Source organism: Emydura macquarii, unplaced genomic scaffold (assembly GCF_026122565.2).
Source record: "Emydura macquarii macquarii isolate MOO-44397 ecotype Brisbane River unplaced genomic scaffold, CSIRO-AGI_Emac_v2 contig_2205, whole genome shotgun sequence".
In the NCBI taxonomy this organism is placed as follows: domain Eukaryota; kingdom Metazoa; phylum Chordata; order Testudines; family Chelidae; genus Emydura; species Emydura macquarii.
Genome location: NW_027132342.1, coordinates 420,626 through 437,943, shown reverse-complemented (window position 1 = coordinate 437,943; position 17,318 = coordinate 420,626). Strand labels below are relative to the sequence as shown.

Here is a 17,318-nt window from a genome sequence, read left to right as displayed (position 1 = left end):
TGTGTTCGAGCTGTGGCAATGAGATCAGTCAATGTATATATCCAACTACTTTACTGGGATGTATGCTATCTGCAAAGCTTATTTCTAAGGCACACAGAACTTTAGTATCTAAACACCAAGACAGTAGAGGTGACAGTTTCTATATCTGTACAGCTGGAGACTGGTGCCAGAGGAGGAACTTTAGTGGAAGACCCTTGACAGCAGCCTTCCCTCACAAACTTGGTCCATCAGAATTGAGTTAGTTGGCTTTTAATGCTCATTGAAAGGCTTGTCTATTTACTCAGGCTCTTCCTGAGGGAATGGCTGGGAGAGTATGGACTATGTTATTATGCAGGTTGTGGAATTCCCTTCAGGTTATTGTTATGGTTGCCAACAGTCCCTTATTACAAAGGATATCCCATATTTTTTCATCTCTGTACAAGATTGGGAATTGCTGAGTGATGCAAAAAGCAGCAAGAAATCCCCCCTGGCAAATGTAGGTGAGCACTGCTTATTATTTTATTCGTATTAATATATCGGTATATGCACACAATAATATATTATTATTAATAGTAATATCTGAAGGAGTTGTGGGGCAGGAAGGCTAAAAAAACAGTCCCTTTTTTTTTTAAATAGAGTGTTGGCAACCCTGTTGTTGATATTCAGTCAAATTATAATTACTACTGCATATGCTTCTAATCTTTTATTGTTCATATAATTTGTATTGTGACAGACACGTTTAAAAACTGAATATAAATAAATACAATCCATTTTTTTTCCAAATCTAGCAAAGGCACAAATTGCCAGTGAGGGTTAAATTCAGATCTAGTTTCATGTTTCAAACTTCAGCTGTTTTTGCTCACGCCCTACCTCAAAAGTGTGGTTACAATTTTTTTTTATTACTGGAAAAATTCTATTTTTTCCTCTCACTCCCTCATACTCAAAAACAGTTGCAGGGATTCTGCTCAAACTTGTTAAAAACTTTGTGCATGGACCAAGCATAGACATGTTAATGCATCAGCAAGACATGCATGAGTGAAAGTGGAGGTTCTAGTAGAAACTCAGAACCATAACTATAGTGATCATGGCTTAGCCATCACAATTATCTCTATAGTGCTATGTGCATGAATTTTAATACTTAACAAAAAGATACTTCTGTCAAATCAAATTAAAATGAGAAATAAGGCACACATTTTTAACAGTGAGAGTGATTAACCACTGGAACAAACTACCAAGGGTAGTAGTGGATTCTCCATCCTTTGCTGTCTTCATATCAAGATCGGATGCCTTTCCTGAAATCAAACACAAACTATTGGGCTCCTACTATCTCCTGTGCTATACAGGAGGTCAGACTAGATGATCTAATGGTCCCTTCTGGCCTTAAATCTATGAATCGCCAGCCATTTAGACAAGACTTTGCATTTTGGTTTCTGATATTCCTCCTCTGTTTCTTTTGTGTTTTTTGTCTTTTTGTCAACAGTTTATTAGCTCTTTCCCAGGTCTTCCTAGAGCACATTTTCTGAGTGGGCTAATTGCATATACATTCCATCAGCGCAGCTCTCCAGGGGCAATGAAAAGCATGGCAGACCTTTACGTATGGCGGTATTACCAAAGTCTTCTACATAATGTAGCTTTTCTTATTTCTGGTGTCTTTATTTCCTTTGTGTAGCCTAATGGATTTCACTGAGTAAGAAACTTATTCAATATGAGTAAGGGAATAAAAATCTGACCCTAAGTATTTTTCTTTCAGTCTTTGCATCCTGAATATCCATTATGATTCCTATTTTGACTGATTTTAGGCATCAATATGAAATACTGGCTACATTAAATAGGATATACTACAGCAATAAATGAGAGCTCATACTACACTAGAGCCTCCATTTTCTTTATATTGGTTGAGGATCTGACCCTTTGTGTTTTTCTGTGAGAGAAGAGATGAATATGGGAAAGAAATTCTCCTTCTGACAGATCAGCTTGTATCTACCAATCTTTGAGATTTGTACCCCTTTGATGTGGTGGAGCATTAAACCTCTGATCTTAGCTAAGGAAAGAACAGATTCATTCATCTCTGTAAGGGAATGTGCAAAGAGTGGAAGCAGAATGTTTCACATTTAGGCACAAGGTATAAAAACGTGGTGAGCAGGCCAATGATCACTGGGGTACGTGATCCCACATTAAAGAGAATGTTACTTTGTGGCTACCTTGCCATTCCTGTCTAGTAGCAGGAGAAAAGCCAAAGAAAGAGGATGTAGGTAAATATTGTATGCTCAGAACTGTGCTTAAACCCCTGGATAGATCCTGCCTTCCAAAATTAGAGGCTTCCATTGAAATGTGGGCCTCAGTTTTTCCCAATAATTTAGCATTTCCAGGACCCCATCTCCAGCCTCCCCACCCCCAGTTTCCTGATGACACCATTGTTTTGTTTTTAGATCCAGGTCCTAAAACCGAGAACTTGAAGTCAGCATATCATATCACTGTGTTACTGTGTACAAAGACAAAATGACTCATGCGTGCTTCTGTTATATTTTCATGGCAGAAAACTGATGATCTGTTTCATAATGTGAAATGCAAGCAGATTCTCTGACCACATCCAAATAACTCTGGAAATTGCCTCTGAGTACCTCAGCATAAATCGCATGCAGGATTGTTAACATGAAGGGTAAAAATCTTCAGCTACCGAAATAATGTCAAATTTGCCTCCAATATATATTATATGCAGATAAAAGGGTTTGTTGGAAATGTCCCAGTAAAGCTTGTAATTCTCTCAATATGTGGAGTCTATAATAGTTTGCAGTTTCGCTTCATCCACAATAGATTTGACACTAACCATTCAGTGAGCTATGTACTGTATTTAACCTGTTTTAACTTGGATACTTCAAGACATAGAAACAAAAGTAACCAAGAAGAAAAAAATAATTAACCAAGTCTCTTATGGGCTTTGAACCACTGAATGTTAGTTTATGACTGCTTTCCCTAAAACTTAGTGGAATACACCCAGAAATCAGTCTGTCCTACATATGGGCCATTCACAGAAATGCACATAAGATTTACAGCTTGCATCTCAAAGTAAGACAGTAAAAGTTAATCTCTGCATCTGCACATGCCATTGTGATCATTGCTGTATTTGTTGCCAGTGTAGCAAATCGCTTTCTATTCCATGCCACCACCTCTATTTTGCAGTGGTTTATTACAAATGTCATATTCCAACCCAGTATAAACCAAATCTTTACACAGACTTTTTCAGGCAACATGACCATTGAAAATAATGGGCTTTTTGCCAGAGAAAGACATGAGAAAAGACATCAGAATTTGCCTCAGAACATTACCCACAATTTTTACAAGCTAAATTCATGAACATTCTCTCACTGCAGGTATGTGCAATGAGGGCCCTGAATCAGGCTGAGGTCTCTAGGCATGATTGTAACACAAATAAGTAATAACTGAAGATGTAACTTGCTTTTTACTCAGCTCAAACTCTAAGTGACGTCACTGAGCGGTTTGCTTGAATAAGGAAGACGGAATAAAAAGCAAGTAAAGATTTCAGGATTTGGCCTGTATTTTCGTAATTTAAAGAAAAGATTCTTTGGGTTTTATGTTTTATGAAATAGTAGATTTGGAGAGTGAAATTTGCATTTCCTTAGAGAGACTTTTACACTGGTACAAATGTCATATGTAACATACTTAAACCATAAGCCCAGTTACTTTGAATGTGATTTTATTTTTACTAATTTTTTACTAATAATTACCTTGCCACCTTTGCTAATTATCAGAATCTTCCAGTCAACCAGATGCTGAGTTAAGCAGAGTTAATCATATAAGAAGAACAGGTGGGGGAACTGGAGTAAAAGCAGCACATGGTAAGTTCTGCAGCCTTATTAAAGGGAAAAACAAAACAAATTAGAGGGCACATGCCCATTTTTCACTCTTAGTCAGCATTTACCACCTATGAAATTGTGGCAATTGCTCTCATTTGGAGGGCAACAAAATGACTAGGAGGGCAACAAAACTGATTAGGGGGCTTGGAGCACATGACTTCTGAGGAGAGGCTGAGGAAACTAGGCTTGTTTAGTCTGCAGAACAGAAGAATGAGGGGGGATTTGATAGCAGCCTTTAACTACCTGACAGTGGGTGCCAGGGAGAATGGAGCTAGGCTGTAGATGGTAGTAGTTGACAGAACTAGGAGCAATGATCTCAAGCTGCAGTGGAGGAGGCCTAGGTTGGATATGAGGAAATACATTTTCACTAGGAGGGTGGTGAAGCACTGGAATGGGTTACCTAGGGAGGTGATGGAATCTCCATCCTTAGAGGTTTTTAAGGTGTGACTTGACAAAAGCCCTGACTGGGATGATTTAGTTAGGGTTGGTCCTGCTTTGAGCAGGGGGTTGGACTAGATAACCTCCTGAGGTCCCTTTCAAACCTAATATTCTATATGATTCTATTTCCATTAAAACAGACTGCAACATCAGACACAGGGTTGTTCCTTCGCCACAGGCTGGAGCAGAAAGTGAAACAGGATTGTGACTAGGAAGCAGAGTCCAGATCCACAAAGATACTTAACAACTAAACCCCAGGCTTAGGAGGCTAAGTCTAGGTTTAAAGTACCTAAATCCCAGTTTTGTCTCCACTGCGATCCACAAAACTCCCACCGAACTCTGTAGGTGCCTAAGCTCACTTGGTGCCTAACTTTTCATGATAAAAGTTACCTCTCTGTCTAAGTTTCTGCCTCTAGGTCTGCGCAGGTGTCTGGACACCTATGTCCAACCTAAGCTACAGAGCAGTTCATAAACCATGAGAAGATAGGCATTCAGCTGCCTGAATCATGTTCAGGGCCCAATCCAAGAGACGGGCTCAAAGTAGGATGCATCCAATTCAAAATCTGGGAGGAGGAGGAGGTGGTGCCCACATTATCATTTTTTGTCTAGTGGTTACACACTCATCCGCTTTGTGGAGAGCCAGGTTCAATTTTTCCCTCTGTCTGAGGGGGAAAAAGGATTTGAACATGGGTCTTCCCCTGCTCAGGAGGGTGCTTTAACCACTGAACTAAAAGTAATAAGTTGGGCACTGCCAGCACCTCCTGCCATTTTATGTGGAGCGATGCAGGTGCCTAATTCATTCCTGCAAATACTGTCTTAGGTGCCCAAGCCGCCCGACTACAGGTGGCCGGTCCCCATTCTGGATCTCTTGATCTGGTGTATCGCTAAGTAGAAATATGCACCTCCCTGCGGAACTTAGGCGCCTATCTCTGTGAGGAAGGCAGGACTTAGCGTACACCCCTTCCGTCAGCATCTCCCGTTGGCTAGCTTAGGTGAGCTTCTGTAGCTCACATCTGAAAGCACTTATCTCTCCCCATTCATTGTATAGGGAGCGAGGCACCTAACTCAGGCATTTGTGGATCACAGGCTCTTCCTCTGATTTTCTAGGAGCCTAAAAGTTAGGCGCGATCATGCTGTGTTGCAGCGCCTAAGTCCCTTTGTGGACCAAACACCTATTGAAACACAAGTGCCTGGAATCATTGCAGAGGGGTTAGCTTACGATTTCTGACCAACTGAACTAATTTCTATACCAATGTTCTATTCTCATCACGTCTTTCCTGATGTCCAAGCCTCTCTTTAAATACGAGAGAGGAGAAGAACCTGCAGCCCAGACACATTAAGCTGTGGTCCTATCAGAGCTCACAAACTAAGAAGGATTGGGCCTACTCAGTGCTGTATTTGGGTAGAAATCCTCTGAAGAAAACTTAGGGAGCTAAGTGCAGTGCAGAAAGCTTTGCCGGTACTTCAGTAGGTGGAGTTTTTTCCTGTAACTTACCCACCAAGATGTCAGAAAAAGATTTAAGTTATAAGCATCCTCCATCCTACTACAATTATATCTGAGATTTCCTTACACACGGTAGGCAGTAGGATGTAAATAAGTCTGAAGGAGTGTACAGTGGTGTCTATACTAGGCTTTTCACAAAACAACCATGTCACTGTAGCTACCTCTGGCTCAACTCCGCTGACAGTAGCAATGGTGGCAGATGTAAAGACAAACAGGGTTCCAGGTGACCCTTGTAATTTTAAGCACCAAGTCCTATAATTCTGATCAGAGCCGCACTAAAGAGTGTCGTGCTCAAAGCAGAAGCTTCCTTTGAAACATGTGGGAGCTATGTAGGTGGCAGTAGCAATGGGAAATTTAAGCAAAGCTTCCACAGTGTAGACAAGGCCTAGGTGGTTGCATGGGAGTGTAACGGGGAGGGTGTTTAAACCACTTTATGCTTCACACCTTGATTTGGCCCTGTAACTACAGCACATATTTTACAGATAATACGGTCTAAATGTATTTTTATTTCTAGTATTAACAACAATAAAAAAATCAGCTGCATCCATCCAAATTAGCAAACAGGAAAGAAGCCAGGAACCAGGAAATGCAAAAGCTGAGTGCTTACAAATTTAAATGTGTCCCTCTGGCCTGGATAGCCAGTCCCTGGCCTCTTAACTTCATCTGTTCCTTCACTTCTCACCCTGATTTCCTATTTTGAAGACTTTTCCATGCACATATAAGTCTGACAGTGCTGCATGAGGAAAGAGGGCACTCTCTTAACACACCAATATTTGCATTTCATTTCCCTTGTGAAAAATAAATGGAATAGATGTAATTTACAAGTGCAGTGTATTCAATATAGATCACACACACAAAAAGCTATTTTAATTTTGGGTGAAGGTTGCTCAAGTGAATTTCTTAAAACACAAGGAAATCACCAGTTAAGACAACATTCATATCCAGACCACCCTCAATCATGTGTTCACCACTCACACATCACAATACCCAAATGCCCTCATAGATGCCTCAGCTGCACAACAAACTTTACAACAAATAGCCATCATAATGCACATAGGCAACGAGGGTGGATGTGAAATGTTAGCCAAACATCACCTTAGAAAGTGGTGAAGTTGCAAAAGTTCTGAATTTTAATTAAAAAAAAAAAATTTCCCCATTTTTGGATTGGCTCTGAGCACCTAAAACTTGAAAGGGCCTATTTTTTGTGTAATCTCAAAGATTGGAGTTAATACTGTTCTAGGACCGTGAATAGTCAGGCCTAAGGTTCTCAGTGTTCCCCTGGAGAATATAGGGGTGGTGCCGTCTCTTGGAGTAATTTATTATTGCTCAGTGCTGAAGGTGTCTCTGAAGACACCCACCAGTTTCCAGAAATACAGGAAAGTCTGTGCTGCATGAACAATCAGGTTTTTTTACAAAAGGAATCTGAAGTAATTAATTTTGTCAGACATCAATTCTCCACCCAGGACATCAAATGAAAACAATCTCTAAAAATAATTGCAAAAAGGTGACAACCCCTCTCATGTTGCAGCAGACTAAATATTGAAATAAAAGCTGTAGACAATGGGAAAACAACTGCTATAAGAAAACAACAGGCACTGAGACAGAGCGGACTGTGAAGTCTTATGTTAATTGCAATAAACCACATTAGGGAAAAAATGGTATTACAAATATGTTCAGAGCTACAACATATGGTGTGTGAAAAAGAACTAACAAGAATCAGATGTCAGAGAGTTTTGCCTGACCAAACTCTTTCTGCAAACACTAGATGGATACTGTGTGTGGAGAATTTGTTTTAAGTGAAATTTATGTCTGCTGTTTTTAAAAGGGACTTCAAAAAAACAAGCCTCTGGCTCTCTTTCATGTACTTAAGAAACTTGTTGGTGACAGCAAGGTGAGTAGGGGACAGCTTCAGTGAGACAGTACAGGAATTATGAGCACTGATCCTATTGTTTGCTAACAGGATTATAGGCAGATGCATTCCATGCATGACTCTGAAAATTAATCCTGGTACGTCTTCCACCTTCATGAAAGGTAAAATTCTTCCCACAAATGAAGTGCCCAATAAAGATATGCAAGATCATGTACAGCTTTACTAACAGCATACTATTGTTACTACAATTTCCAGGGTTTGTGCAACAATTTACACCACAAGCCATTTAAAAAGCTGCAAACTCGCAATACAATAATTCATAACTAGAGCTAAACAAATAGTGCAAAATATATTTTGCAAATATTCATTTGAATTTTTAAACACATCTGTTTCAAGTTTGTTTGGGTCCCTTTATTGCTTACTTCCCTTTAATATTCTAGCAAATTAGGTTACTGGCAGGAAAGTTTGCCAAAACAGTGTGTTTTAAGTGAATACTGTAAAATATTTATGGAAGGTGAATTTGGAATTCGCAGTAAGTGAATATTCATATTGGAAACCTGAAGCTAAGAGTTATACTTATCCAACCAGAGAAGAGAAACATGTCACAGAACTTGAATGTCCAGTCAAACTACCTCCAATTTCAAATATCTGCTACCAAATCACCTCTGAACCAAGAATTATTCACAGAAAATATCCAAACATTAATGTTGAAAAACTAATAAATCAGAGAAAGTGACAATCTGCCTGCAGGATACATTTTTCAAAAATGCCTGTATGACTTAGGACCCTAAATTCCATGGTCTTTCAATGAGATGTAGTTTCCTAAAGGTTTCTCTACATGGAAAAATTGACTGGCATAGCTACTTACGTGGACACTTTATTCTGGAAAAATTAGTGCACTTCTAAAGGAGATTAATTATCCTGGAATAAAATACTATTCCAGAATAAAAGTTGTCCACGTGGGGAGCTATTCTGGAATAGCTTTTGCAGAATAATTTATTCTACAATAGCTATCCTGGTCAATTTCCCCATGTAGCCTAAGTCACTTAGCCACTTTTGAAAAATTTACCTTTCCTGAGCAGAAAAAGGGGTGATATTCAGAGTTCGTGCTCATTACAAATTATTCACAAGGCCCTGTTCATAACTCAGCAGCATATTTTTCTGTTCTCCACACCGTTCAGCCCTTCCAGCCACCCTCTCACCTGACTGGCAGCTCAAAGCTGCTGTGCTCCACCTGCTCCCAGCCTCCTCTGTTGTTCCTGTCCTGAAACCTAATACTTACCGAGGACTCCTATGGTACTTGTCCCAGGTCCACCCTGTAGATGGGCAAATTACTTAAATGGATATTTCTTTTTTCAGTACCCCAGTTGGCAATCTCAGCAGAGAGACAGAGACTGAATATGGCTAGAGAATGAGATAATCTGTAAACCCTAAAAAATGATCACTCCAGAATAGTGATTGGAGCACATGAGCTGCTAAGGATAGTGTTTAGCGGAAGCTTGTGCAACCACTCACTGCCCGTGCCTGATCCAAAACCTATTAAAATCAATGTGAGCTTTTACACTGACTTCAAAAGGGAGTTGTAGAAGATATTAGATGAATCCCTTCTCCGAATTCCCTGCTCTAACCACTACCCTGCACTGTCTACCATCACTGAGCATGGGTACTGTAGCACATATGATACCCATAGGGTAGCAGATTGTTCTCAGATTTCTCTACTGGTGGAGTCTCAAACAAAGAGGCATATTACTCTGTTTTCTTGCTTTTCCCTGAGCAAGCAATAGCCTGAAGTCATGTCACAATGTTGCTTTTTTAATCCATATCTTCTGTTGTCAGGTATTTTTAATCAGAAGTTTCATTTTTTTAAAAACCTTTGGGGAGCTGGGGAGTGGGAAAGGAGCTAGTTGTACCTTTTGCTTTGGTTTTAGGCATCTTCAAGCCAGATTCCCTCAAAGATGCTTCCAGCTGCCAAAGGCTCAGCGTCTCTCAACACAATCTGACACCTCCTCGAAGCACTGTGACATAGATTGAAATAGTACTGCCTGAGTGTGTGAAAAAAGCTATTGTGGAGCTAGGGTGGAGAAGCCCTGCCCTAGCATCAGATGACAGCTCTCCTGCTTCCCATGTTTGAACTGATGAAAAAGGTTGGGTTCTTGATGTATGGCTTCTAAATAATGGCTCAAGGAAAAATTAGTAGCCTAAATCTTTCACAGTGCCATCTACACCGTGAAAAAAATCACAGTGGAAGACCCAGTCACCACACGGTTCTCCCCCAGCACATTCCAGTCTTGCAATGTAGATGGGACCGAACTGCATTTTAGCCAAGTTCCCATAACGTGCTGCAGCCTGGGATTTTGCAAGACTGTAGCACAATTGAGGACAGTGGTAAAAAGATAGTTCTGTCTCATTGACTTTGCAAAAGTGAAGAGTGTTAACCAAATCAGGGGGATAGCTATGTTGTAGATGGGTGTCACTTCATGGAAGATTTTCACACAATAGACTGGACTTTAGGAAAATGTTATTCACAGAGAGGAGGACTGGGGTTAGCAGTGTTCTACCTAACCAAAGAGTTTTGGAAAAGGCAATCCTCCAAATCATAGCAATAAGATGGGCTTTGTTTTAGATCAACTGGGCTCTTTTTCTTGTGGTTAAGGTGCTGGACTGGGACTCAGGAGATCTGGACTTAGTCCCCATCTCTTCCACAAACTTCCGGTGTGATGCTGGGTAAATCATTTAATTTTTCTGTGCCTCAATTCCCCACCTGTAAAATGGGAATAATTCTACCTCATAAGAATGTTTTGATAGGGGCCACACCAGTATCTCCATAGACAGATTTCAGTAACATCATTTTATTTAATTTGAAAACACTTCTATTGTTATAAAGCTGGAAGAAAGTGTTGGTTGGATATTTTCAAGCAAAATGTTTTTCCTTTGGAAAATGCCTATTCATTGAAAGCAAATGATTTAGCAGAAACATGTCAATTTTGACATAATTTCATTTAGAAAACCCCCCAACATCAATCCTTTCAATATGTTGAAATATTCCATCTCAACATTTTCAGGACACAATATTTTGATTTTTCATTTCAAAATGACTTCTGTTTTAGAAATTTCTTTTCTTTTCCATCGTAATTTTTTCTAATTTCAAAATCAGAATGAAACATTTAGCTTTTATAGAAACTACACATTTCGATCAAGCCCAAAACAATTTTGTTTTGTTTTTTAATTTTGTTTCATGTAAAATTTTGAAATGTTTTCATTTTGGAACAGAAAAGTTTTTTGAAATCAAAATTTCCCATGACACAGAAAATCCAGTTCCAGTCCAGCTTTACTTGAAGTAAAAGACACTGAAAAATATCTCCCCCAGGCAAGTTCGTCTGCTGGAATGTACTTATGGGTTCTACCACCTTACCACTCTCTATTGATTCATTGCTAATACAGAGTGATGAACGAATGAATTAGGGCTGGGCACTTCTGATAAAATAAGAATCCCTTTCTGAATCTTTGCCCAAAACTCCATCAGCACATTCACACAATTTTTTTAAAAGGTTCAGGTCAGTTCAGCGAAGGCTCCACTATCTCCCTTCCTGTCCCTGATGGGAACTGACCCCAAAATGGCCGCTGCCTCCTTCTTCATTCCAGTTCTCCAGTAGATCTTGCTGGTTCGCTCGTCTTGCAACACTCAAGTAGTCTCTGCCATTCCTTTCCCCGTGACACTTCAATCGACACACCTAGCTTCTTTATCCACCTCTGTGATCCTTTAATAAACTCCCTTCCAGGAGGACACCCCTAATGTTTGAAGTCTAACAACAGGATCAGCCTTTTCAGGGCTCAGGTTATCACCAAATTAAAATCATACATGCTCAGAGGGGCTAAATTCTGGGACACAAAGGGTCAAAATCTGTGTTCAAATACACCTCATACAATCCTACTGGCAGCAGTGAGATTGCATGGATGTAAATTAGGGCAGAATATGCCCCACAGGAGTAAATAATTAAATAACACTTGTACAGAACTTCAACGATGAAAAGCACAATATAAGTGCTAAGTACTATTATTGAACTTCCTGGTTAGTCCCAATTCTAATTCACTGGCAGTGGGGCCCAATATGGAGTCTTCCAGCAGTACTGGATGCTCCCTAGCCACCTAACCACCCTCTTCCTCCCGCTGCACCACCTCCAGACAAAGGGACTCCCTGTGATAGCAATCCTGAAATTGGATCATCAAACAGAACAGGGTTAAAAGTGAGGGCTGTCCAAGACAAAGGGCCAAAATTCTGCTCTCAAATATAACTGTATTTAGTTGAAGTAAAAGGAATTGTACTGAAGAGGAAAATTTGGCCCTAAGTGACTATTCAGGTCACAAACTGTCCCAGGGTGCATCCTAAAGGTAGGGATTTGTCAGAGAGAGAGAGAGAGTGGCAGCAGTCAAGAGATAGCACTGTTACAAAAAGTCTTACAAGGTCTTTTAGCATGTGAACAAGTTTTTTGTCTTAGAAGAAAATTCTGTGTTGTAGGTTTTCTTATGTAGATTCTGATGGGTGATCTGTGACAAGCTGCAAGAGAGTTTGTTATCTGCCTTAATCTCTCTAACTAGAGTCAATTTTTGAGGCAGAATTGCTACATCAGAATTGGGCATCAGTGTTTGTGCTGAGATTCCAGAGAGTCGTGACTGCCTGCATCATGGTTGTGACCACCTCTATTCCAGGACTGGTGTGTATGTATAAAAAAGTTGCACTAAGAATATACCCAGAGTCTGGATAAGTGATTTCTCATCCAATGGGAACTAACCTGCAAGGCTCTGGGTATCTGCTACTGCTCATCAGAGGGGCAACAATATAATAAACATTTCACCTTGTTTATCAAGTGTCGCTAATATCTAACGCTGAGTTAAACGAGTGAGAGGTTTTCAAGAAAATCAGAATGCGGAAAAAGAGATGCCACCCACTAGGGCTTTACAGAATATCCTGCATGGGGGGGAAAAAATGAGTAGCAGGAAAGGAGCCAAAAGGGAGAAAAGCAGAAGTCTGGCAGAGAAGCAGCCAAGGAAAGGGCCTCTTGTAAAGGAAAGGCCATTCATTGTAGATTGAAAATAAAGTTGGGACTGTCATGGAGAGGGAATGAGAACTTCCAAGGTGATCTCAAACCAAACCTCCAAATCTTTACTGGGTCACTACTTAATAAATAGATTTTAATGGTTCCATTGAAGCTGTTACAGAGATTTGTTTTGACAAGTGAGTGATCTATAAAATTTTTGGATGCTTGTCCCAGCTGCACTGAGCCTTTTAAAGCTTCCTCATCCCAAGCTCCCACTGCTAATTTATAAAGGTAAATCCCTCAGAAAAAGGAGTTGGGAATGAAAATGGCACCAGCAAGGTATTGCTGTAATTGTACCCAAATGACTCCAATGTTGAACATAAAGCATATGGAACTTGCCAAGCCAAAATCTCCTGTTCAGAAACACGTTCTATATTTTTATGGCTAAAAACCTACAGACAATTTGGCTACAATGAGCCAAGCAGAAGCCATGATCTTGCATCCTGTATTCACAAGTGTGTTTATCTCAAAGACCACACCTCTAAGACATGCCTTCAATTTCCATAGAACCTCAGGAAAAAACAAGTGCACACAGCTTACCACTCCATGGTCTAAAGAACTGAGCTCAAATTTTGTTGTTGTTATTGTTGTTTAGGTAGCTCAGTCTTCACTGTGCGTGTGCGTGTCTTATTTTATCTAAATTGGTTCACCACTCTCTACTATAGCTACTGTGTATTTTTCTTTTCTTCTCTATTATCATCGTAATTTATCTTTCACATCCTATGCCTATAGTACTCTAATCTCACAATAAGAGGATATGTCCTGTAGATTTATTAAATTAAAAAGAAAAAAAACAGTGTGAGGGATTGAAAAACTCAGTAAAGCTTTTTCTCAAACAGAAAAAAAAATATGGTTAAATGCCAGTGATTATTATTCTTCCTAAATACAAAAAGCTAGGTCTCTAAGTATGCCAGAACAAAACTTGGTGTAGTCGAGGGGCAGGGAGCAAATGGGTACTATTATGTTATTTCTATGTCCAGCCCCATATCCAGCAGATAAATAGGCCCCTAATGCAAGTTAGAGTTGTACTAATTTGGCAGATAACAGTCAAGGAGACACTACACTGGTGAAGATTGCCAAAACATATCACACTTGCCCTGACATATGCCTCCTCACTTTCAGTCCACCTTAGAATGAGCTCTCTGCCACTAGGCCAAATCAGGATTCCCTTCACTAGAGAAATCTTCAACAGCTGCCTTAAAAGAGCTTTAAGTTCCCTTTGCACTGCTAGAGCAACACAAAATGCACTTAAGAGGGGCCAAAGGCTTGGCTCAGTATTTCAGTCAGCAATCAACAAATGGAGACAGAAAAAGAAAAGATAATAGATACCAGATTCTGCCTTCAGTTTTGGTTTAAACAAGAATAATTCCACTTACTTCAGATTTACACTGAGATGAGTACAGAATCTGGACCTAGATATTTAACTTGTTATTGAAAATGCGGAACTTAATTTGTGTGAAATTTCAAAGCATTTGTTTTTAAAAAAAAACAAAACAAAAAAACCAGAAAACCAACAGCTGAACAATCTGGAGTACTAACTAAAGTGGCTGCAGTCTGAAGAATGGACTTCCAGTCAGATGAGAGAGATTTGGGAATGGAGAAAATCGGACGGTAATATCTCTGACTAGAGCATGAATATTCTGATCTTTGACAGCTTGGAAAATTACTTTAAATGCATTAGATATGTAATGAGACACATGGAAAATTGTGTTTAAACATGCCCGTTGCGCTAGACCCAGATTTTCTTCAAAAGTGACTACAATACACCACTGTTAGATTTGTACAAAACTCTCATTACCACATCCAGGCTGTGTCACATTGAGATTTTATGGCAGCGCTATGGGTTTGTGAGAAAAAGAAGAAAAAAAAAGATCTTCCTGACTGTCTGCTTTGTGAGGGATTTGAACTGTAAAAGAGACAAACTGTCAGCAACTAGCCAAACCAATATAGTACCTGCCAAACCACACCTTATCCTTCTCAATCAGCAAAAAAAAAAAGTATCCACTGCCTGATTTCTCTTACCTCACCAATAAGGGCTGTTTTTCTTCCCTTATTAGGACAATCTCCACGCAGTAAAGCTCTGGCCCTAACAGTTGCTTTAACAATATGTACTGCACATCAGCACAAAAAGAAAGCAACTAAAAAAATAAAACAAGGGAGGGAAAAAAAGGCTGAGTTTTAAATTAAAGGGACAGCATCAACTTAGTTTGGGTTCCACATTTTATCACAGATTTTGTAAAATGAAAAAAAATGGGTTGGGTGAATGAAGGATTAATAGCATATATATATATTATGGCCCTGATTTATAATATATATATTATGTCCCTGCTCCTATAAACAATTATACCTACAAGTAGCCTTACTGAAGTCAATGGGATCACTCATGCGCATTACAGTTTGCAGGGTCAGGTACCTTAAAAAATAAAATCGTATCAATGAAAAAGAAGTATCAGTGTCTTCTTTCTTTCAAGAGTCTCCGATGTTGGAATCCCAAAGAGAACAGTTACAAAGTTAGTGCAAAGGAGAACCAGAAAATAAAATAAAGCAGAAAAGCAAGTAAAACTAATTCATGGTGCAAAGGAAACCACAATATGTAACTACACATCAGGTTTGCTCAAATGTACATGGGCTCCTAATGGTGCCAAAAATGCAGCATAGGTGCAACCCATGCACTTCCCTTACACTGTCAGGAGGGAAGTTTCTTTACTGGCTTTATGCTGTTGATGGGGGGATGATCCTCGCTAGGCTGGTTCTGTGGCCAGATATTACCAAGGAGGAAGCACAAAGTGGCCACATTTGACTGGCAGAATTTGACTTATCATGATTCTTGACCAAGTTTTTTTTTAAATGACTAAGGATTTTGCATGCCTGATTTGATACATCTTTAAAGGGCTTGATTTCCAAAATGTACCAAGCGCCCACCTTCTGAAAATTATGGTGTTGGGCACTTCAAAAAACGAGGCATCCAAAACCACTGTTCACTTTTGAAAACCTTGACTCATATTGTTACAAACAAAACATTTATATAGTACTATTTCACAGCACTTCACAAACAGAATTACACACACATTTCTGGCCTCTTTAACGATTTAACTAAGACAAGACAAAATACAGGACAAACAAAATCTTGGGAAATGTTATTTGGACAATTTCTTTGGCAATATCATATCATCTAACGGATTTTCTTCGCTCTCTCCCCTTCCACTCCTCCCACCCTCGGGACAGATTGTGCCATGAGGGCTCTGTTATTTACTCAGAGGATTAGGCAATGATCAGCTTTCACATAAACTGTGACTTCTGAAAATTTCTCATTAGCCACAGAACTTTAATCAATAACTTGCCTGGAGAAATATTCTGTTGTCTACCACTGCCTCCAAGCAAAGTGATTTACGTTCTACATTTGAGATCAAAGATAGTTGTACATGCAGTTAAAGTGATGAAAGGGCCCAACTGGATATTTTTTACAATAAAGTGCATTCCAACCAAAAAAACCAGCAAAAACTTTGTACAGTTCCAATGTTTACTCTCAATTCAACCAACTCCTGAACACGCAGCAGCCTACTCTGTCTCTAACTCTCCCTCCCCATCACAATCACACAACATTTCCTAAATAAAACAGAGGAGCTAAAAGCCACACAAATATCACAGTAAATTGGGAACTCACTTGGAGAGGTTTGACAAGTTCTGCCTGCAGTATGATCTGCTGATCATGTCTGCAATGTATGAGTCAGTGCAAAACAGCTGCCAGCTTCTGTGAGCAAATGGATGGATGATCAGGGTGTGGAATGAGATAGTAAAAATGTCATCATCCTTTCAGGCACATAACGCCTGTTGGATGCTCTTTCCAGTCTAAAGATTAGCCATTTGGTCAGCCCCCTTGTGCTGTGAGGACAGTCTGAATTTGCCCACTATCAGGCTCTTTATCTATCCTGTATCCACCACCTCCTGTGTCCATCTACATGCTGATCACATGATTTAATTTTTTTTTTTTTTTTTTTTTTTACTGTATTCTCTCTAATAGAGCCCCTTTGTGATGTCTAGGACTGATACAGTGACACATTCCTACAGGTTTCTCAGTTGCAGTATAGTAATGTAACTGGTAAACAAATGCTAGTCTTGCCTAAGGTCTTCACAAGGAGCACTTGTGTTTCAGCAGGTTCAACCGAGGAGTTGAAATCAGACATACAATCCGAATGTATTTATTAACAAATACTTGCTTCCAACTGACCAAGCTTGTGTAAGGGGAGAGTAACTGAATATAAAACAATGGTCCATGTTAGCCTCCCCTGCTAATCACAGCTGACTGTATAAATACATCAGCTCCAGTCTAAATACTAAAGGATCAATGGGGATCAGACAGCTGAAAAGGCCAGAGGGTCGTTTCCAAGCAGTTCTATAGTCTCTGAGACAAACCTTGATAGGTGTGTAGCAGCCAGAGACCCCGCTGAAGTCAGGATTTGACCATTATGTTCTCAGTTAGTGATGACCACACCAACAACAAAGTAAACGTGACTGCAGTGAGATCTAACCTAATAGACTCTCCTCAGCATCCCTCC

General features: G+C 39.7%; 1 protein-coding gene across 10 annotated transcripts in view; it reads right to left on the bottom strand.

Annotated features, from left to right (window-relative positions):
* Positions 1-17,318, bottom strand: part of CALD1 (caldesmon 1) — a 216,792-nt gene that overhangs the window by 41,967 nt on the left and 157,507 nt on the right. The window contains exon 1 of one of the 10 annotated variants that reach the window (XM_067559130.1): positions 16,427-16,703. The exons of the other annotated variants lie outside the window; for them this stretch is intronic. Within the exon in view, the coding sequence (XP_067415231.1) occupies positions 16,427-16,473 (47 nt within the window). The 5' untranslated portion in view covers positions 16,474-16,703. Of the gene's footprint in view, positions 1-16,426; positions 16,704-17,318 lie in introns of those variants that run through there. 10 annotated transcript variants of the gene reach the window in all.